The sequence below is a fragment of the Aquarana catesbeiana genome, linkage group LG05 (genome assembly GCF_042186555.1).
Source record: "Aquarana catesbeiana isolate 2022-GZ linkage group LG05, ASM4218655v1, whole genome shotgun sequence".
In the NCBI taxonomy this organism is placed as follows: domain Eukaryota; kingdom Metazoa; phylum Chordata; class Amphibia; order Anura; family Ranidae; genus Aquarana; species Aquarana catesbeiana.
In genome coordinates this window covers 148,031,881-148,054,534 of record NC_133328.1, presented here as the reverse complement: position 1 = coordinate 148,054,534, position 22,654 = coordinate 148,031,881, and the positions used below count along the sequence as shown (strand labels likewise).

Genomic DNA, 22,654 nt, shown 5'->3' with positions numbered 1-22,654 from the left:
TATAGGCATGACTTCCAGTCCCCAGCAGGCATGAAAGGTGTATCTTTTGTGCAAAGTCAGTAACATTTTTCTTGGCTATTAGTTCATGATTTCCCATGATAAAGTACATGTACACTCATAGGAGACAAGTATGTGCATCTATATACTTGTCTGTAAAAAAGTGTAATGTTTAATGATCAGGTAGGCAATGTTTCTTCTTTTTTGTAGACAGTAGATTTATTCTAACAGATATTTTTCCAACAAGGAAAGCATGCACAACCTAAAAGCTGTTCATTCAGATTTCATTCATTATTAGTTAAAGTGTTATTGAACCCAGGACCCTGCACTCGCTATATCTAGTCTCCCATAGTACATAGAACATGGAAATGCAATTATTTTAATAAATATACACTGCTAAATACTTTTAATCATTAGCAGTATATAGCAGTCTTGTAACTTCTATCAGTGTCCGGCTGAGCCCTGGTTAAAGCTTGTAGGAGGAGTTTTCATTCTCCTCTGACTGTTCTATGCGGCTGCATGAACTCTGACTTTCTGTCTGGACAGTGCTGATTGGCCCTCTGCTGATCACATGCACCCTCCTCTCCTCCCCCAAAAAAACTCTCTAGAAATACACATCAAACTGAGCATGCGCAGAATGCCTCCAAGGGCTCTGTTCTATCAGCAGATGGATTGGGGATAGTAAAAGAAGGGGAGGATCAGAGAAGACAGGATCAAACAGCATTTTTTACACAATGCAGAGGATTAATCCCTTATGCCGCGTACACACGGTCGGACTTTTCGTCTACAAAAGTCCGACAGCCTGTCCGACAGACTTCCGGCGGACTTTCGGCGGACTTGCAGCAGACTTTCTAACGAACGGACTTGCCTACACACGACCACACAAAAGTCCGACGGATTCGTACGTGATGACGTACACCGGACTAAAATAAGGAAGTTCATAGCCAGTAGCCAATAGCTGCCCTAGCATGGGTTTTTGTCCGTCGGACTAGCACACAGACGAGCGGATTTCGGGGTCCGTCGTAGTTACGACGTAAAGATTTGAAGCATGTTTCAAATCTAAAGTCCGTCGGATTTGAGGCTGAAAAAGTCTGCTGAAAGTCCGGAGAAGCCCACACACGATCGGATTACCAGCCAGCTTTAGTCCGTCGGCGTCCGTTGGACTTTTGTAGACGAAAAGTCCGACCGTGTGTACGCGGCATTAGGTTCAACAGTGAGTATAACAAGCATGCTTTACTGCCTATACAGACTGTTTGTTTTTACTGCTGTGGGTTTAGTAACACTTTAATTGCTACAGTGGTAAAATAGTATTGATGCTATTGGTCAAATAGATGCGTTTACTTAGGATGGTTCACCCTAAAAAAATAACATGGCAGTTTTATTTAATGTCATGGCGGTTTTAAAGTCAAATTGTTTATGTTAATCAGAGGGCTGGTCATTAATGCCTATTAGCATGATGACCTGAGATTTGCCTAGGATTGTAGTTTCTGCTGTAACTTCTATAGCCTTTGTACTTATATCACTGATTACAGCTTTTATAACTCCCCTACACTCCATACATTTTATGAATAAAAAAGAATTTTGAAATGAAATTGAACTATGTCTTTGCCATGGTTCGTATTCATTTCCTATGTAGTGGGAGGAAAAAAGAACTTATTAACCATTGGAGAGATCTTGTTTTATTCAACATGGAAAGGCTTAAAGCTTGTATTTCAATCATGTCGTTTTCAGTAAAATGTTCCACTGGTAATAAGGCATGCACTTACCTAGCAAATGCAAAAGAAACCTTTGAACTGAGATGAATAACAAACAAATTTGATATTTAATACACTGAAAATTATTATACACTTACCATATAAAAAAAACATATAAACATAGAAATGCATGAGCGTAGGGGGGTTTACAATAATGGAAGGAAACTTCCATGTAATCATACAGTCTTACTTGGCTTATTACTCATCACCAAACTCCCACCAGCTATCAATGAGAAGGCATTAGACTCTGCTTTCATAACCTAACTGCACACATAGTTACTAAGGGGTTGTAAAGTCTTTCGTTTTTTTACCTTAATGCATTCTATGCATTAAGGTGAAAAACCTTTTCTGCTGCAGCTGCCCCCAGAGCCCCCCTTTTACTTACCTGAGCCCGATCCAGTGATGTGCACGAGCCCAGTGACTCCAGCTGCTGTCTCCGTCCTCATTGGATAGATTGATAGCAGTAGGAGCCATTGGCTCCCGCTGTTGTCAATCAAATCCAGTGACACGGTAGGGGAGCGAGTCCTGCTGTCTGGGTCAATGGATGCAGCAGGGGGACTTGTGAGCGCACACGCATGTGTGCCCCCATGGAAAGTGGCTCTCTCTGGGGGCACCTGATGAAGAGGAGGAGCCAGGAGCGCCGCTGGGGCACCCCAGAACAAGAGGATCAGGGCTGCTCTGTGCAAAACCCTTGCACAAAGGAATAGAAATCAGTATTGCCTGTGGTCTGCCTGCAGCTGATCCTTTTGCATTACTGACATACCATGCTTTGTTCTGTGCTATATCTGTGTGGAGGGAGTAACACTGGTAGAGGCAGGACTGTGTTTCCTCATGTTAGAACCTCCCATAGGGGAAAAGTGAGCAGCACAATAGTGACACCACCACATCTCACTCCAAATCTCCTTGAACTAGCAAACACAAGCAGCAGTGCCTTAGAACACACACTGCAGATCTACAGCTATGAGGCTTTAGGCAAAGGAGTGCCCAGGCACCCTCACATACCAGGAAGTGCACTTCTATTTTTTTGGAGGATTACAAAAAAAAAACATATTTTCACAGTACATGTTAGGCACACTTAACATTCCTTACTGTTCTTGCTAACATAGACATTTTTCACTTCTTGAAATCAAGGGAACTTTAAAGCGTAGTAAACTCCACTTTCGAACTTGTACAGTACATACAGGTAATAAGGCTTACCTATAGGTACAGTGAATATCTCCTAAACTTGGGGTGTTTAAGAGATATTCACACTGAATGCAGTGGTGATGTCACTGGTGCACACACTCTGAATGGGCAGCATACCCGTGCCGTCCCTTTAGAGCACTGTGCTGTAAGATGTGACTCCCATGTTCATGCGCGGGAGTGATGTCATGGTGGCTCAGCCATTCAAATGACTGAAGCCAGCGAACCCGGAAGGAAGACTGGGGGAAGATGGAAGCCCTGTCAGTGGTGACAGTGCACCACTGGAGGGCTTTGTTTTAAGGTAAGCATTTCATAATGTGCTAGTTTGCAATGCATGAAGTATGGTGCTGGAGGTTTGCCTCCATTGCTTATAGTTATAGCTTGAAATTTGTACCTTATGACTGTTGCCCAGTTACCCTGTTTCAACATATTATGAAAGGAATGAGGTAGAGTGGATATAATATACAGTAGATTATAATTTGGACTGGCTCGGAGTGGGATCGATGTAGCATACATTAGAGAAGGAAGGGCGGGCGGGTCTGGTGCACTTACCCCATCTATGCAGTGCTTCGCCAGCGGCTTCCCTTGCTCGGCGGCGGCGGTGGCGACAGCTTTCCCTTCCTCTTCTCTCCACGGGCATCGGCGGCTTCCGCTTACTCCCTCCTCCTTGGCGGCCAATTGGGAGTCTTCTCTTTTCAGCCATTCGGAAAACGGGTCTCAGACCTGCTTCTGATTGGCCGGATTGAGGCTCAGTGTTACAACAGCGACTATCCATTCGCTGTTGTAACACCTGGGTGGGCTCATAATGAAATGCTCTGCGCTCTGAGCCCACCCTACTTTGAAGCCTATTAGAGCCTATGGCTCTAATCATGTGCTTAAAAAAAACATCCCACCGCTGTAATTCAGCGCCCAGCGTCCTGAAAGGGGCTGGACGCATGAATAGGGGATGACCACGGCAGCCGTGGATAGATTCATGCTATGCATGAATCTATCTATTATTCATATAGGGGGTGGCATGGATAGAGGGGGCGGCGCCCCGGCCAACAGAGGCAATTTTATATCTGTTATACTAAGTCTACTCCATCAAAATCTTTGGCTAGGGTTTTAGAGCTTTCTTTTAATCATTGGTAGAATCAGAAGACTAGTTTGAACAGTATAAAAAAGCATTGAGCCCCCATTCAAACTTGTCATACGATTTGACAGTTCCAAATCACATGACAAGTCGCACCCCATTGCCGGTAATGGAACCACTCATATCGCAGTGACTCATGTCGCATCGATTATGAAAAAGGTTCCTGCACTAATTTTGACTGATTTCATTGCGACTTGCATAGACTTCTGTTAATGAAGTTGCAAGCTGCAATTAAATCAACAGTGCAAATCACACTGATATGCAGCTTTGAAATCGTGCTGAATTAGTGTGATTTAAAAGCTGCACCGCTGTTAACCAGAACTAAATGTAATTCAATCTTTACTTTATAAATAGATTATTTTGCTTACAGCAACTGATAGCTTACTGTATACCACATTTTGCTACTCAAATGCCACCAAGACAATATGAGCATAGGAAATCCTCTTTAATTACAGATCCTAAAGAATGAGCTAACGCTGTGCTAAAAATACAGTCAAAGCATTTTTATTGAAATGCAGATATGATGAACTGGCCATCACATTGCACCATTCAATGCCTATACTTTAAATTAGGTATCCACTAATGCTAAGGAGCTGGGCTTTTGGTCAATACCATGAGGTTGATTTACTAAAGGCAACTCCACTTTGCACTACAAATGCACTTGGAGGTGCAGTCACTGTAAATCTGAGGGGAAGATCTGAAATGAGGGGAAGCTCTCCTGATTTTATCATCCAGTCATGTACAAGCAAAAATGGTGTATTTTTTTTATTTTCCTTGCATGTCCCCCTCAGATCTACAGCGACTGCACTTTCAAGTGCACTTCCAAATGAACTTGCAGTGCACTTGTAGTGCAAAGTGGATTTGCCTTTAGTAAATAAACCCCCCATGTGTTTTTGTCACTTATATACAGTGGGGAAAATAATTATTTGATCCCCTGCAAATTTTGTAAGTTTGCCCACTTACAAAGAAATGAAGGGTCTATAATTTTTATCATAAGTGTATTTTAAATGATAGAGACAGAATATCAACCAAAAAAACAGTAAAAACACAATACAAATGTTATAAATTGAGTGGCAGTTCAGTGAGTAAAATAAGTATTTGATCAAGCAAAACAGTACTTGGTGGAGAAAACCTTGATGGCAAGCACAGAGGTAATACGTTTCTTGTAGTTAGTGACCAGGTTTGCACACATGTCAGGAGGGATTTTGATCCACTCTTCTTTACAGATCTTTTCTAAATCCTTAAGGTTTCTTGGTTGTCACTTGGCAACTCGAAGTTTCAGCTCCCTCCATAAATTTTATATCAGATTAAGGTCTGGAGACTGGCTAGGCCACTTCTTCTTGAAGCCACTCCTTTGTTGCCTTGGTGGTATCTTTTGGGTCATTTTAATGCTAAAAGACCCATCCATGACCCATCTTCAGGGTTCTGGCTGAGGGAAGAAGGTTCTCATTCAAGATTTTACAATACATGGCCCCATCCATTGGCCCCTCAATGTGGCAAAGTCGGTCTTTACCTTTAGCAGAGAAACAGCCCCAGAGCGTAATGTTTTCACCTCTGTGCTTAACTGTAGGGATGATGTTCTTAGGGTCATAGTCAGCATTTTTCTTCCTCCAAACATGGCGAATCCCCCTGCTCAAGAAGGCACATGTACAGTCATGCCAATGAACATCTAAATGATTCAGAGAAAGATTGTGAGAAAGGGCTTTGGTCAGATGAGACCAAAATTGAGCTCTTTGGCATTAACGCGACTCACCATATTTGGAGGAGAAAAAAATGCTGACTATGACCCTGAGAACACCTTCCCTACAGTCAAGCACAGAGGTAGAAACATCATGCTTTGAAGCTGTTTCTGTGCTAAAGGTAAAGGCCGACTTTGCCGCATCGAGGGGCCAATGGACAGGGCCATATATTGTAAAATCATGGATGAGAACCTTCTTCCCTCAGCCAGAACACTGAAGATGGGTCGTGGATGGGTCTACAGCATGACAATGACCCAAAACATACCACCAAGGCAACAAAGGAGTGGCTCAAGAAGAAGCACTTTAGGGTCATTGAGTGGCCTAGTCAGTCTCCAGATCTAAATCCTATAGAAAATTTATGGAGGGAGCTGAAACTTTGAGTTGCCAAGAGACAGCCAAGAAACCTTAAGGCTTTAGAAATGATCTGTAAAGAAGAGTGAACCAAAATTCCTCCTTAGATGTGTGGAAACCTCGTCACCAACTACAGAAAACGTCTTACCTCTGTGCTTGCCAAGAAGGATTTCTCCACCAAGTACTAAATCATGTTTTGTTTGGGGATGAAATACGTATTTTACTGACTGAACTGCAACTGTATTTATATCATTTCTTTTGTGTGTCTTTTTTTGGTTGATATTCTGTCTCTATCATTCAAAATACACCTATGATAAAAATTATAGACCCTTCATTTCTTTGTAAGTGGCCAAACTTACAAAATCTGCAGGGGATCAAATAATTATTTTCCCCACTGTATAGAATAAAGTGCATTTATATATTTTTTTTCCACATGAATGTTAGAACAATAATACTGCTTTTACAATTCGAGACATTTCTAATTGTTAAGATTACATTTGTTGAACAGCCCTAACTTTTCTTTGAACTGCTACATTGATTTATAGTAAGAACATGTGAAGGCCACGGTTCTACTGTTTGCAATGGACAGAACAAAATGCAGTTTGACATAAGAAATAGTTTGACCACTTCTCACTGCAATCATCCAGAAATGAGTTAAGGCTCCTTTGAGTCTGGTTCTTTAAATAGGTATCCAAAGCTTACCCTACATTTAAATTACAATGTATTCCCTACCTGCAATATTGTGCGTTTTTCTTTAACGCTCTGTTTTCCCTCTTTTGTAGATTATAGATTGACTTGAGTCATTGTATTTGTCACCAAGCTATCCTTTTTTCCTTGGGCAGGAAGGATAACAGCCACAGACAAGGACATCCTGGGCATTTGTGTCCTGATTATTTTAACTGGGAATCAAAACATCTAATTTGGCCTTGCTTTTTTATCATATTATAAGAAATCATAAATTGCTTAAGCACAAGCTCATACTCAAGATTCATTAGTCTGTGTTAGTCCCATTTTATAAAATCATTTCATTGTACTTTTCAGTGAAATGCACTGATTCTACTCAGATAAATGATCATAATGACCATTAGCTGTTCTGCTGTTTTCTCTGTTGCTCTATAAAACACACCTGCCATATTTTACACTGGCCGTGATTCTTGGACACAAAAAGGGCCAAATATATACATTAAAACAGACCTGGCATCCCGTCCCACTGAGTTCAGCTTTAAATGTGTGCATGCCACGTAATGATGGAGGTGTTTATTAGCTCTCACAGAGATCCCAGTGCTCCCCTGATAATGTCTCTATCTGCATTTCTGTCAGATACATCTTTGTTTAGGCTGATTTTGACATGATACAATTGCATAGGCTTGTGCCTTTGCGGTCTTGGTTGTGTTCACAAATGTCTGACACTGAATAGCCCCCCGCTACAGCCTTTCACCTTGTAACTTGCTACAATTTTATATACTAGTATACATATATATATATATATATATATATATATATATATATATATATATATATATATATATTTATATATATATATTTATATATATATATATATATATATATATATATATATATATATTAGTGTAATAACAGGGAAAGGAGCCTGAGAAAATGTATCCTCCTGACTGCAAAACACCAATAAAAGGTGGAGCTTTTTTTTAAATATCTTTTTTGTATAATTAAAGGAAATACTTTTACAATTTCTTAATACTGCCTCTTACAATAGACATTTTCCTGTTGTTGCTTTGCCCAGGTCCACCATTTCATCTACTGCACAGCACTATGTGTGGGTGGGGGTGCACTGTTTGCCCCCCCCCCCAAAAAAAAAAATTTAGCCACCACTGCCAAAGATTAAACAAAACTGTAGTTTTCAACTTAAGCCAACACCAGTGCAATGGTGGCCATTGTAGGTGCCATTTCTGTATAGCTTTATTTAAGCTAGGATGTATATTTTGCTTTTTGATGGACTATTGTGATTTTCCTTTCATGATATTTCCTTGACCTCTACCCTGTTTGTGTCTTTTTACCCTTGCACTGTGTGTTGTCATCACCAGAGGGTGTTGTTGGTGGGTGGGTCTTTGAGTTTATTAGTCTGTTCACTTCCATGTTGTAGTGTCTGGAGAAAGGTGGACTGAGCTTCATCGTTGACAAAAATATGATTTATCTCCTGCAAGACCAATGAGTGCCTCTATATACTGGATTTGTATGGGTTTCTTTGGGAGTAAGCATTTAGGCATTTACCCCACACACAGAGTGCAGTGGCTACCCTTAGCTTTATATATATTTATATATATTTAGTAGAAATTATTGTACTGTATTGTAGTGTATTATTATAGTATTTCGTAAACAACGTGAAGAGCATGACAAATGGTACACTGTTCCCTGTAAATGGCTGTTGCCGTAACATAAATGAGTAAAAAATATTTTTTGTTTTATATACTGTATAACATTTTCTAAAAATAAGTAATAGAAAAACAGTTAAAAAAACGACGGCAACTAGAGATGAATCAAAATTTTGGCGGCTGAAACATATTGGCCGAAAATGGCGATTTTTGACAATTTTGCTGCGATTTTACCACAATTTTACTGTGCTTATGGTGTGTTTTTTAAAAGTGCATTATTGATGCGTTCTTGTTGCATTCTTTAATGCATTTCAACAGGGAGGTGTGTTTTTTTTTTTTTTTTAAACTGAACAGAAATGCAGCAAGCGAGATTTTTAACACCACAATGGAAGTGCAACAGACCAGTGTGAAGACACATATAGAATTTAAAGGGATGCATTTTTCTTGAGCTTTTCTTGCGCTAAATGTGCCGATAATGGTCGACAATAAATTCATTTTCATTTAAATTCATGATAATATTTAAAAAGTAGAATATAATACAATTATATATGAAATATATATATATATTTTAAACTCTAGTTTTCAGTTTCGGCCAAGTGCATCCTGAAGTTTCGGTTTTGGCACCAAAATTTCCAATTGGTGCACCTCTAACCACAACATGTGTATGTAAATAAGCTATTGCAGACAACTGCAGGTGACTTTGAAGTTACATATATCTCTTGTTCATATACAAATTGGTTATTAAGATGCACCAAAAATTGTACAATAGTTAAGGTACATATTACCAGACGATACTTTAGCTAAATAAGCAAACAGGATAGACATCACTTTGCAACATTAGGAATGTAAACAAATCGTCCCATTATAAATATATATATATATATATATATATATATATATATATATATATATATATATATTTATTTATTTATTTAATTTTTTAACTGGATGCATATTAGTAGTAACTGTATTTTTTCATTTTGTAGCTGATTTTGGTCTTGCTAAGCAGAAACAAGAAAATAGCAAACTAACATCAATTGTTGGAACCATTCTCTACTCCTGGTAAGATTCCCAGTAAATTTTGTCCTTTGACATAGATTATATTTTATCTGTTATTTAGAATTAGTCATAAATCTGCTAACGAGGATAGTATGTATGATAATAGGTGATGGAATGAGGAAAGGATCACAGAGCTTGCTGCCACAGCCTGCCTATGTTTTTGGAGATAACCAGAGTTCCCTTGCCATAAAACAGCAGCAACTGATGAACAGCTCTGCTGTGTCTGATCACTGGCTCAACCTGTACTAGGAGTAGATTGGGCAGTCGTATAGAGTTCTATACTTCCATACCATGGTGCAGCGCCAGTCCACTCCTACTAAGAGGCTAAGCCAGCACTCAGAAATCAACGTGCAGACAGTTGGTGGTCATTTTATTGCACTGTTTTTTCTGCATACCACTGGAGGCATGGCTTTTAACATCTTATGGTACACATTGTTATTCACAGTGAATTTTGTATTATATGGTAACAATATTTTGCATACAGAGGATGCATTTACACAATATGTGGTGACCTGACCTGCATTTTTCTGCTCAAGAAAAAAACAGATCACCACTAGGGCACAGATAAAACAGTTGTTTTCTATGTTTCTTGTTCACACCACAACACTGGTGGGATGTCAGTGCGGAGAAATGCAGACATGTTACATTTTTTCACAGTGCACTGAATGGCACCACAGTGTAATTAGGAACATTAAAACAGAAATTAAACATGCATTTTGTCATATCCGGACTTCCCCAGAAGAAGAAAGTCCCAATGTGAAAAATGCATTTTGTTTACATTTGCTTTGGGGACTGTAAAGAGCAAGCAGAGCTAGGACTTTACACACTGGTGCTGGATTCAGCACTTGTTTGTGTAAGTATTTTTTAATCTTGTCCTTTACTGAACAAAAAAGGTTTTATGCTCTGTTGGAAGCTCCTCCTATTTTTGAGCTTCACCTATTAAAGTGCGTCTAAGCTGTGCCTAACAAAACATAACAAAGCACCTCATCTGATAAGTCCACCCATTAAAGTAGAAGCACGGAGGTGGAGTAGTCCATGATCAGTTAAAGTGATAGAAGGCTTTGGTTGTTTTTGATCTAAGGCAGTGTCAAACTCAATTTCATTGTGGGCCGCATCTGCATTATGCTTGGGCCGGTTGTATCTGTAAGACTATGTACATTTATCCAGGGCTTTTTTTCTCAGAGAATAGGTGCAGTAACTCAACCACACCCCCTCTGCATTGAACGGTCGGTGTGGCCAAGTTGCATTAATAGTGGAAGGATCATAAAAGGGGCAGTAAATACCAGGAGTGAGTTATGTGCAGAGTTCAGGGGTGCTTTCTGTACAGAGTGTAGATTTCAGGGGTGCCCTATGTACAGAGTGCAGATTTCAGGGGTGCCCAATGTACAGAGTGCAGATTTCAGGAGTGCCCTGTGTACAGAGTGCAAAGTTAAGGGTTGCCCTATGTGCAGAGTTCAGGGGTACCCTATGTACAGAGTGCAGATTTCAGGAGTGCCCTGTGTACAGAGTGCAAAGTTAAGGGTTGCCCTATGTGCAGAGTTCAGGGGTACCCTATGTACAGAGTGCAGCTCTTTTTCACAGGCTGTCCATATCTTATTTCCACTCCTCCCCCCTGGGTGCAAGGGCCCCATGAAATGGTCTGGCAGGCCGGATTCGGCCCACGGGCCTTGTTTTTAACACATGTGCTCTAAGGGGTCATTGTGGGTGGCTGCTAAGGAATACTGAAAAGTTGGGGTTTAACTTGCAGTTTGCCGCTCAGATTGCACTGAGGTTGAATTGAATTGAGAAACAATTTATAAACCCATGTATTCCCTTTTTACCTACAGGTAAGATTATAATAAAGCTTACCTGTAGGTAAAATGAAAGTCTCCTAAACGTGCACCATTTATGAAATACACCACAGAGCAGTAGCCGGTGATATCACAGATGCATGCGCTCTGAAGGAACTGCATCTTGTGTACATGACTGGATGATAAACACACCTTCACATTACTTACTAAGCTAAATAAAGGAAATTTTAGGATTTTAATAATTTAGTAGAAATGCATAGCTGATGCTTTACATTTAACCTTTATCATTCGTTATTTATTATTATTTGTTTATTCATTATTTATTATTCTTTGTTATTTAAAAACAAAAAATGTAAAATTTATAAAAAATGTATAAAAAAAAGACATGTCATTTTAAATTTGTATTATTGCTGCAATCCAGTATTTGTATAACCTACTCTTTATTTAATCTTGCCCACAGAAATTTCCAACAAAGCAACCATCATATAACAATTAGTAGATGATCAAGAGAAATTTCAAAATTATGAACTGACATGTTGGAAAAAGCATCTGGCAACACTTCATAGGCTGAAAATTATTTATTAAATGTATTACAAGAGTTGGCATTGCCATGTGACATATTTAATAAATAATTTTCAGCTTAGAGAGGCTTGCCAGATGCCTCTTTAAAATTTATAGAAAGTTCGTTATGTTCCAAGCAGTACTCTAGGAAGATTTAACACTATAATTTACATACTTACTGACAGGGCAATGTTCTCCAAGTACTGACCTGACCATAGCTTTCGTCATAAAATAGTCATTCAAACTGTAAGTCAAGCAGTATGGAAAGTAACAGTGCCATTAACATCTGCGTGAAAGAAGGAAAGGTAGTAAAAATTTATTTTACCCAACTAACGTTATTATCTGACATTTACAAAAGAATCACATAACCGATACTTTGTATTAAGGCTGATACAGTATATACTGTAAGATCATATTTGATTTTATACTTAAAACGTCTATATGTTGAATAAGCTGCTTGTTAAGTGTAAAAATAAAATAGTCACTAAATGCTTTTCCCAGTCAAAAGTATGGCGTTATCACAGTTTAACTACAGTTGTGAATAGGAAAAGGAATATGTAATGTGTATATTTCTAGGGAAATGTATTGCTCATACCCATATTTCAAGGTGTTTTAAATACGACAGCTGAGAGTAGTGTAATATGCTTTCCTCATGTATTTTTCCATATATTTGCAAATGTATGCAAAGTAATTAAATATCAGGATCAGGTTGGTAAAATGTGTTACACCACATTGCCTGTATTATATCAGTTGCAACGGTCTGGGATTGCAGAATGTAAAACTTGAAGTGCATAGCCAAATGAAAAGTTAAAAAACAGCACAGTGAATAATCCTTTTGCAAAATCACTTCTCTTTAGAAGTTAACATAAAGCAGTGTTTCTCAAACTTTCTCAGTCAATACACCCTTTAAAATTATGGACAATCTCGAGGCACCCTCCAAAATTATGTATAGTTTCAAGGCATCCCTTAAAACTATGGACAGTCTTGAGCCACACCATTCTAAAATGTAAAAACAACATCCACACACATAGAATACCCAACATTAGTGGTGCAAACTAGTACTGACTAGTATTCCAATGTTTCTCTTCTTCCGCAGTTTTTCTCCATCACTTAGCTAATGTGACCCGAAAGCTGATGGAAAGGGGCAGGGGAGGGTCAAACAAGGATGCTTTGCAGGGAACTAACAGCTTCCTTATCAACTGATGATGTCATTGGTTGTTAGAACCAGGGGCTGCCTGTCCATTAAGGGCGCACGGCACCACCCCCCTGTCCATCACCGCCTCCGCTATCCATGCGTCCAGCCCCTTTCAGGACACCGACGATTGAAATACAATAACAATAACAGATTAGAGCCAGAGGCTCTAATAGACTTCAATATAGGGTGGGCTTGGGTCGCAGAGAGTGCACTCTGAGCCCACCTAGGTGTGTTACAACAGCGAAAAAAAATATTCGCTGTGGTAACACTGATTCTCCTCCCAGCCAATCAGGAAGTGGGTTTTGACACCGGTCACCCGATTGGCTGAAAGGACAGGCGATCCTATTGGACGCCTAGGAGGAGGAGGGGAGGAGCTGGACGCTGCCATGGAGGAGAGGACTTGGAGCCAAGCCGCTGCACCATGCTGCCTGCCACCCGCCACGAAGTGCTGGACTGACCGGCAAACAGCGGGGGGGGGGTGGGTGCTGCTCGGGGGGATGGGTGGTTGTTTTCCGCCCCACCCCAAAAAAAAACACCAGCCACCACTGGTTAGAAGGTCGTAGTGGTGCACAATGAAAACCTGTGGCTTTGTGTAACTAAAAGGCAGGCTTCATCCACCACCTGTGTACAATTTTATGGCAATATTTAGGCATTTTGCCAAAGCACCCCTGAAGAAACCTCAAGGCACCCCAGGCTGCCTGGACACCCTGGTTGAAAAAGGCTAACATAGAGTATTTATACACATTTCAGACTTTACGACCTTACTCATGCTGAAAGAAATGATAACCTCAAATCTCAAAAGGTAGTTAAAAATCAAATCACTCATGAACATACCTCTAACCTAAAGAGGTGTTAACTCATGAACATGATAGCAACAAAGAAAAAGTAGAGGATAAGGCACATGTCATTTTACCACAAATCTTATTAAAGATCACCAAAATATAGACTCCCCATTTGATCTAAAGGGGCCATACAGAAATTGCCAACTCTCCTTTTCTCATACCTACACCAATCCCAATAAAGAATAGTTACATCTTTATTCATGGCATGATGTAATTTGAGGATTTGGTTGGGTAAAGGGCATACCTCCCAACTTAAAGGAGAATTATGCAAAAAATGATTAGTTAAACCCACAGGTGTTTTTTTACCACTAATATTCCTTTATATTGGCTTTTGAAATTTACAAATGCAGCAATTTAGAAATTGGATGAAAGATTTAGCGCTGGGAAACACATTTGGATAGATAAATCATACCAAAAATAAGGGACAAATGAGGAGGAAAGAAGGACAGAGGGACTTTGTTCATAATGAGGGACAGTCCCTCGAAATCAGGGACAGTTGGGAGCTATGAAAGGGTCAAGTGCTATGCCTCATACATGCGATCAGATAATTGTATGACTTATCATTTGCATTTTGTTGCATAATATCAATGTCGAATACAACAATGCAAAATGTGCTCTACGAAATGTACGATTTTTATCGTATGATTCTGGAAAACCTTCCTGTTTGCGCAGCTACGTATTGGAAATGATGTCAAATACATGTGACCCCTGTGTCTGCCACGCCTTTTGGCTATTTCCGTTCGTATTGTTCTCTTATCCCCTTCCAGGTTATTTTCGTGTTTCCGATCATGCGTGGTGTTTGTTTATCGATTTTCAGCAGACGCATTCTGTACTAATTAACCGGTTCAATACCGGGCAATTTCACCCCCTTCCTTCCCAGGCCAATTTTTAGTTTTCAGCACTGTCGCACTTTAAACGTCAATTGCGCGGTCGTGCGACGTTGTACCCAAAAGAAATTGACGTCCTTTTTTCACCACAAATAGAGCTTTTTTTTGGTGGTATTTGATCGCCTCTACGGTTTTTATTTTTTGCGCTATAAACAAAAGAAGAGCGACAATTTTGAAAAAAACACAATATTTTTTACTTTTTGCTATAATAAATATCCCAATTTTTTTTTTTAAAAACACATTTTTTCCTCAATTTTGGCCGATACGTATTCTTCCACATATTTTTGGTAAAAAAAATCGCAATAACCGTATATTGATTGGTTTGCGCAAAAGTTATAGCGTCTACAAAATACGGGATAGATTTATGGCATTTTTAAAAAAAAAAAAAAAATTTTATTTTTTTTAGCGGCGATCGCGATTTTTTTTGGTGACTGCGACATTATGGCGGACACATCGGACACTTTTGACACATTTTTGGGACCAATCACATTTATACAGCGATCAATGCTATAAAATTGCATTGATTACTGTGTAAATGTGACAGGCAGTGAAGGGGTTAACCACTAGGGGGCGGAGAGGGGTTAATTATGTTACCTAGGGAATGATTCTAACTGAAGGGGGAGGGGACGCACTAGGGGAGGAGACCGATCAGTGTTCCTCCGTTCTGGGAACACAGATCGCTCTCCTCAGAGCTGACAGGCTGTGGATCTGTGTGTTTACACACACAGATCCACATCCCGGCCCGGTTAACGGGCAATCGCGGGTGCCCGGCGGACATCGCAGCCGCCGGGCACACGCACTGGGTCCCGAGGAACGCGGCGGGCGCGCGCGCGCGCCCCCTAGACGGCCAGGAATCCCAGGACGTCATATGACGTCCACCCAGGATGGGAGATCCCATCTGTGGACGTCATATGACTATGGGCGGGTAGGGAAGTGGTTAAATGACTGACGTTCGCTGGGCTATCCACCGAGCAAAGTTTTCGTGTTTCTCCCTTTGGATATTGTTGGACGGACTGTCGTGATCGGCTGTCGAAAGCTGTGTACTAATGATCAGACTATCGTGCGATCAATCCGAAAGCGATTTTTTTCATCCGATTAACTGATGTTACGAGGCATTAGGTTGGGAATATCAGTAAGCTTGTTTTAGCGCTTTTTCAGTCTGTGTCCCTGTAGTCTATGTTTGTGTGCTTAGTATTCTATCAAAGCAGGATCATCATAAAAATAGTTTTGGATAAACTAATATATATATAAAAAATTCCAAAGATGAGTTTGCTGCACAAACACTTATTTATTAGAAAAACTTAATCAAAAAGATATCATGACATCTTAAAATCAGGCATACATGATATAAACGTTTTTGGGCTATTGTAGATTGCGCCCTTCCTCAGAAAATCATGCCTATCAAATGACTATACATGTAGTAATATATATAGTCCACTGACAATTAATTAATTAAAAAATCATTTAAAGTGTTTGTGCAGCAATCCCATCTTTGGATCTTTCTCTTTATCGAAGTCTGTGGGAAGGCTTGATTGCTAAGCACAACCAACTGTGACTGATGTGCACCTCACCCCTTGGAAGATTGTTTATATATATATATATATATATATATATATATATATATATATATATATATATATATATAAAATAGTTCAGGCAGTGTTTGTCTGAAGTGACACTCCCCCTATTCAAATCTGCTACTACAGACGAAGTTGCTAAACTCCTTTCTATCGCCCACCTAACCACCTGTCCCCTGGACCCTATTCCCTCTCAAATGCTACGGTCGCCCTCTGACTCCATCCTACACTCTCTAACCCACATCTTCAATCTCTCCCTCACCTCTGGCATCTTCCCCAATGCTCTAAAACATGCACTGGTCACCCCCATACTTAAAAAGCCGTCCTTGGACCCTACCAATCTTAACAACCTACGCCCTATCTCCTTGCTCCCCTTTTCCTCTAAACTCCTTGAACGCCTGGTTTACAACCAACTGAGTGACCACCTCATTAAAAACAACCTTCTTGATCCCCTTCAATCTGGATTTCGCCATCAACACTCCACAGAAACTGCTCTTTTAAAACTCACAAATGACCTACTAACTGCAAAAGCCAACGGACACTATTCTGTACTCCTACTTCTGGATCTTTCAGCTGCCTTTGACATGGTTGACCACCCCCTCTCCTCAAAAAACTTTACTCCCTCGGTCTCCGTGACTGTGCTCTTCAGTGGCTCTCATCCTACCTATCCCAACGCACCTTCAGTGTCACTTACAATTCTACTTCCTCCACTCCTCTTCCCTTCTCTGTCGGGGTCCCCCAAGGTTCTGTTCCTGGACCTCTTTTATTTTCAATCTACACCTCTTCCCTGGGTCAGCTGATAGCCTCTCACGGCTTTCAATATCATTTCTACTCTGACGACACACAAATCTATCTCTCCACCCCTCAACTCACTTCATCAGTCTCCTCACGCATCACTAACTTACTAACCGACATATCTGTATGGATGTCACACCACTTCCTCAAACTCAACTTGTCCAAAACTGAGCTTATAATATTTCCTCCCTCACGTGCCTCTTCCCCTGACTTGTCTGTCAAGAGCAATGGCACAACCATCCACCCATCCCCACATGTCAGGGTACTAGGTGTTATCCTGGATTCTGAACTCTCCTTTCGGCCCCACATCCAATCACTTTCCAAAGCTTGCTGCCTCAACCTCCGCAACATCTCTAAACTACGTCCCTTTCTAACCAACGAAACCACAAAGCTCCTGATTCACTCCCTGGTTATCTCTCGCCTCGACTACTGCAACTCCCTCCTCATTGGCTTACCTTTAAATAGACTATCCCCCCTTCAGTCCATCATGAATGCTGCTGCCAGACTCATCCACCTTACAAACCGCTCAGTGTCTGCTACCCCCCTCTGCCAATCCCTCCATTGGCTGCCACTCGCCCAACGAATTAAATTCAAAATACTAACAATAAGTTACAAAGCCATCCACAACTCTGCCCCCAGCTACATTACTAGCCTAGTCTCAAAATACCAACCTAATCGCCATCTCCGTTCCTCCCAGGACCTCCTGCTCTCTAGCTCCCTCATCACCTCCTCCCATATCCACCTCCAGGACTTCTCCCGAGCCTCACCCATCCTCTGGAATTCCCTACCCCAATCTGTCAGACTGTCTCCAAATTTATCCACATTTAGGCAATCCCTGAAAACTTTCCTCTTCAGTGAAGCCTATCCTGCCTCCATCTAACAACTGCACTATTTTCTCCATTAGCTCATCCCCACAGCTATTACCCTTTTGTATAACTTGACCCTCCCTCCTAGATTGTAAGCTCTAACGAGCAAGGTCCTCTGATTCCTCCTGTATTGAATTGTATTGTACTTGTACTGTCTGCCCTAATGTTGTAAAGCGCTGCGTAAACTGTCGGCGCTATATAAATCCTGTATAATAATAATAATAATAATAATCTGGTGATAAAAAAAAAAAAAAAAAAGCAATTGGTATGCTGCAGTGTAATTATTTTAGAATAATAAAACTCGAAGTGGTGGGATTTCATATTGAAGACAGAAGATGAAGAACCAGGTGGCCCTATAATTATTTATCGATGTAACCCCATTATATGGTATACAGTTGTTACTTTCCTAAAAGCCAGATATTTTTGCAGTGACTATAATGAAAAATAATTGCTCTTTTTTTTCTCCACAGTCCAGAAGTTGTTAAGAGTGAACCTTATGGTGAAAAGGCTGATGTATGGGCAGCAGGATGCATCCTCTATCAAATGGCAACACTAAACCCACCCTTCCACAGTACCAATATGCTGTCTTTAGCTACCAAAGTACGCAGGTTTGCATTGTTTCCCCTTACAAGGGAGCTGGCTGCTCTGTCCTAGTTTATTTATTTAAAAAAAATATGAAACACTTTACAAATTTGCGTGTCATCCTTGCGCAGGGGCCATGCGGTTGTTTGTCCTAGTTTATATGATATAGTGACAGGAATAATATTAAATGGTGCCATATTTACAGCACTTGCTGCTACTTACTTTGGGCAATGCTAATAGCAATATGTGTACAGTTTGTTGACTGCTAAACCGCTGTCACAAATATAGTATGATCTAAAAGAAGACAAGCCTAAATGTTTTATATAAATGTACTGTAATATTATGCACCCGTTCACACTTCTGCACTTAAAAACACATGCAATTTTAATGTGTGTGTTAAAGGGCATTTTACTGTGTAGCGGTGTGTTTTTTTTATAAGAAAAAATGTACAAAATGTTTCATGTGTTTTGTGCAGTTTATAATGCATTCAAATTGAAGTGATTAAGCTCTAGTGCTTCAATTATATCATGACTCAATGCTGGTATGACATACAGACCTTTTACACTTCCCAAAAACCCCAGCAGCAGTAGGGTCTTCCTATTGGAATTATCAGATTACTTGCTTTACAGGGCTTCAGCTTTTTTACATTCAATGTTTTCTCTGGAATCTCACTTTTGTTTGTTTTATATATGTAAACATCAATATACTTTACAAATCTACTGCTATAACAAAGCTAGTGTGTGCAGCGACCAGAAATAGGGAATTTAGACTTGATCTGCCAAGCATCTGTATGCTATGCAGTCCTAATGCATAAATGGCCATAACAGATGACTTAAAGCGAAGTTCCACCCAAAAGTGGAAGCTCTGCTTATCTGCTCCCCCCCATGCCACATTTGCCACCTTTCAGGGGGGAGGGGGGAACGCAAAACACAGGTACCCTCAAACACAAGTACCCTTCCCCACTTCAGACTGTGCCGTGGCGCCGTACCTTGGAAGTTTGGCCCCCCTCCTTCCTCCGCCACCGGGCTAACTAGAAAGCGCGGCACACTTTTCGCATGCACAGTAGGCAACCAGATGTGTAGCTGAAAGACTTCACTGCCGGTTTCCCTTACCATGAATGGCGGCAGCAGCACCCGAGAGCCGATCCGAAAACCGGCTGGGGTGCCAACATCGCAGGAACCCTGGACAGGTAAGTGTCCTAATATAAAAATATTTAGTGGAACTCCTCTTTAAGCCTTCAAATTCACCTAAAAAAATTGATAGCATATGCTTGAAATGTATGCAAAAACCATGCAACAGTGGGTATGGGTAAAATGCATACTTCAAAAAACAAAAACATCTTCACCAAGACTTAATTATCCTCATTTTATTTCTAAGTGATGGTTCTATAGTGTTGTGAAATTGAACTGTCCAACTATCCCACATAATGTTTATGGAGCAATCTGAATCTTTTTTATATTTAAAAATTATAAATCTGTTTTGAATACAAATTTGTTGTTCTATGTCTATTGCCACTTGTAGAAGCTTTGAGTAAGCACAGAAGTTGTGCTTCATTACTAATAATGCAATTTTCTTTTTAACAAAACTACGGTACTTCTTTTAAAGGACAATAGATATTATCCAGTAGATTAACTTCCCAATTATTCTATGAATATTTAATTGCTAAAGCATACAGTGCTTTGCTTGTGTGAATTATAATATCACAGACACAACTTATTTAGTTCTATTAGTTAATGGGGGTTTCTTGGAAATACAAAACAGTATTATGCTAGTATGACAGTTTGTAATGAAATTTTAAATATTGCATTTTTTTAGTGTTTTAGAGGGTTAATGTTTCTTACAGAGGCAGTAATGTGTTCATTATGTGGCATTTAATTTCAGTTTGTGCTATTCAACAATTTTTCTACTGTGGCTAACCTCAAAGCAAAATTCATCTAAATTTTCCACTATAAATGATAGCACTCACCTGTAGCAAAGTTATAACAGGGAACGCTAAGGACGTCGTTTTTAGGTTTGCAAAGTAATGCATAAAGCTGTTACAATTTAGCATAAGTTGCGGCCTATAGGACTCTGGACTATATGTATAAAATAACAAATATCTAAAAATTTAGGTGCTTGTGTTGCCCTTATCAAATCATTTTTTGCCCAACATAATGAGGCGTCTCTCTGTCGCTGTTCCCTCATTAGCGAACAAGAGTCTGCAGCATATCAGTCAGCAAGGATGAGGCACCATATGAAGCAGGAGAGTAGTCTCTTTAGTAATCCTGTTGGTGGCAATTATTTCCACTGACAGGATCACTAATGTGACATGGCCCTTAAAGTGAAACTTTATCTTCTCATCTCCCCCTAAAAAAAAAAAAATGTGTCTCTGTCTTTTACCATTTGAATTTTTATGTTACTGTGTATCTACAGTTCACAACAAGATATTTTATTCAGCCCCCCCCCCATGGGCTTTTTCTATTATGAAGTTTCCTGTGAACTGCATTGCCAGTGGCTTGCAATGACTAATAAGTTTTTTTTTTTTACCTAAGCAGTTGCTGTGTGCATTTGGTCTCCAGCAAAATTATGTAGTGTGAGAGCAGCTAGAAGAACAAATAAGAATGGGGGGAAACACAAGGTTATTAAATCATACCTATGGTATTGATAAAGTATCCAAGGTGACTGTTAATTGCTGACTCTGCTGACTCTGTATGCACCATTAATAAAAATTAACTCTCACAATTGAAAGCCTCAAAATGCTTACAGATAGCACACCCAGCCTGATCATTACTCCAGCTTTTGAATCCGACAACCGTATTCTTTTGTGTTGGTGATTTTATTTTCTTAGAAGACTTTTGCTTGTGATGCTGGGATACCCTCTTTGCTGCTTAAACACACACAGAAAAGCTAACAAACATAAAAGAATTCAGAAGTTTCTCATAGCTACTAAATATATTCAAAGCTGCTTTGGAAGTTTGAATGTGACTTGTGATTCACAGAGAGAGGAAAAAGAAGTTGCATAGCACAGGCTTCAGGCAGAACATTTCTGTTACCCTCCTACTGGCACTACGAGGTGGTCTGTGTGTGCTGAGGGTGAAGTAATTTACAGAGACTTTGTGCTGCAGCACCTTTAAAAAAAGTGCATCTGCACTGCATGCCAGTCCACTTAATGCAGCTTCCTATGATGGTGCACTGCTCCTGAATTCAGATAATGGTTGCCACTATCATGTAGGCTGTGCCTGCTTGCATTAAGGTGAAATTTAAAAAATGCTGCAGTGGGCATGGCTAGCATTGTCAGTGCTAATTCAAAAGGAGGTAGCTTATCAGGTGGCAACTGACCACACCTAGCCCTTCCCAGTGCTTTCTGAGATGGCAGCACTGCCTCTCTTGCTTAAACCCTCCTACTGTGAGCTGCAGTGTTTGGTAGGGGGAAAATGTGAAAAACAGATAAAGCAGGATTTTTCCCAGTCAAGGAAGGTGTGGAAATTGTTCATTATGCAAAACAGGGTCAGGAGGAATTCTGAGACAATCGGGTTATACTGCTGCCTATGGGAGAAATGGACCCTGACAAACAGAAAAAAACACTTGTCAGCTACGTATACCCCCTCCCAGTTTCATCATGTTTCAGTTTTATGCTAGTGTTCTAGGAAAATGCATGTCTTTTCTCCTCTGAGAGACACAAACCCATTTTACTTATATTTTTTACAATTTTTACAATTTTAACAAGGTATTTTAGGGGTTGCATTGCTTTTCGGAACAGCTGTTCCTTGGCGACACTTTGGGGGCTATACCCATTCTCCGCCATGACAAAGATGGGGGCCTGCCTGTACTCTGCTTTGGAACTCTCCAGACACCTAGTGTTCTGTGTTAGCCACAGAGTGCTTTAGAGGTCCAGGGCCATAATATATCCGCTGGCATTATCCTGTCCCTGAAGACTCCCCTGGGAGCGTGCCCAGGTGGAAGGTGAAGACTGTCTGGGATATGACATATTTCACTGGGTCCTGCATTGAAATTCTCT

The 22,654-nt window shown here is 40.2% G+C and overlaps 1 protein-coding gene and 1 pseudogene across 3 annotated transcripts in view; one reads left to right on the top strand and one right to left on the bottom strand.

The window, feature by feature from the left end:
• The window catches only part of NEK10 (NIMA related kinase 10), a 515,946-nt gene that overhangs the window by 235,963 nt on the left and 257,329 nt on the right, over positions 1 to 22,654 (top strand). For all 3 annotated transcript variants that reach the window (XR_012244412.1, XR_012244413.1, XM_073630267.1), the window contains exons 23-24: positions 9,490 to 9,565; positions 18,546 to 18,675. Coding sequence is in view for 1 of the 3 variants with exons in the window: in XM_073630267.1 (XP_073486368.1) it covers positions 9,490 to 9,565; positions 18,546 to 18,675 (206 nt within the window). In the remaining 2 variants the exon portion in view is untranslated. The remainder of the gene's footprint in view (positions 1 to 9,489; positions 9,566 to 18,545; positions 18,676 to 22,654) is intronic.
• LOC141146526 (U6 spliceosomal RNA) lies at positions 18,744 to 18,841 on the bottom strand (annotated as a pseudogene).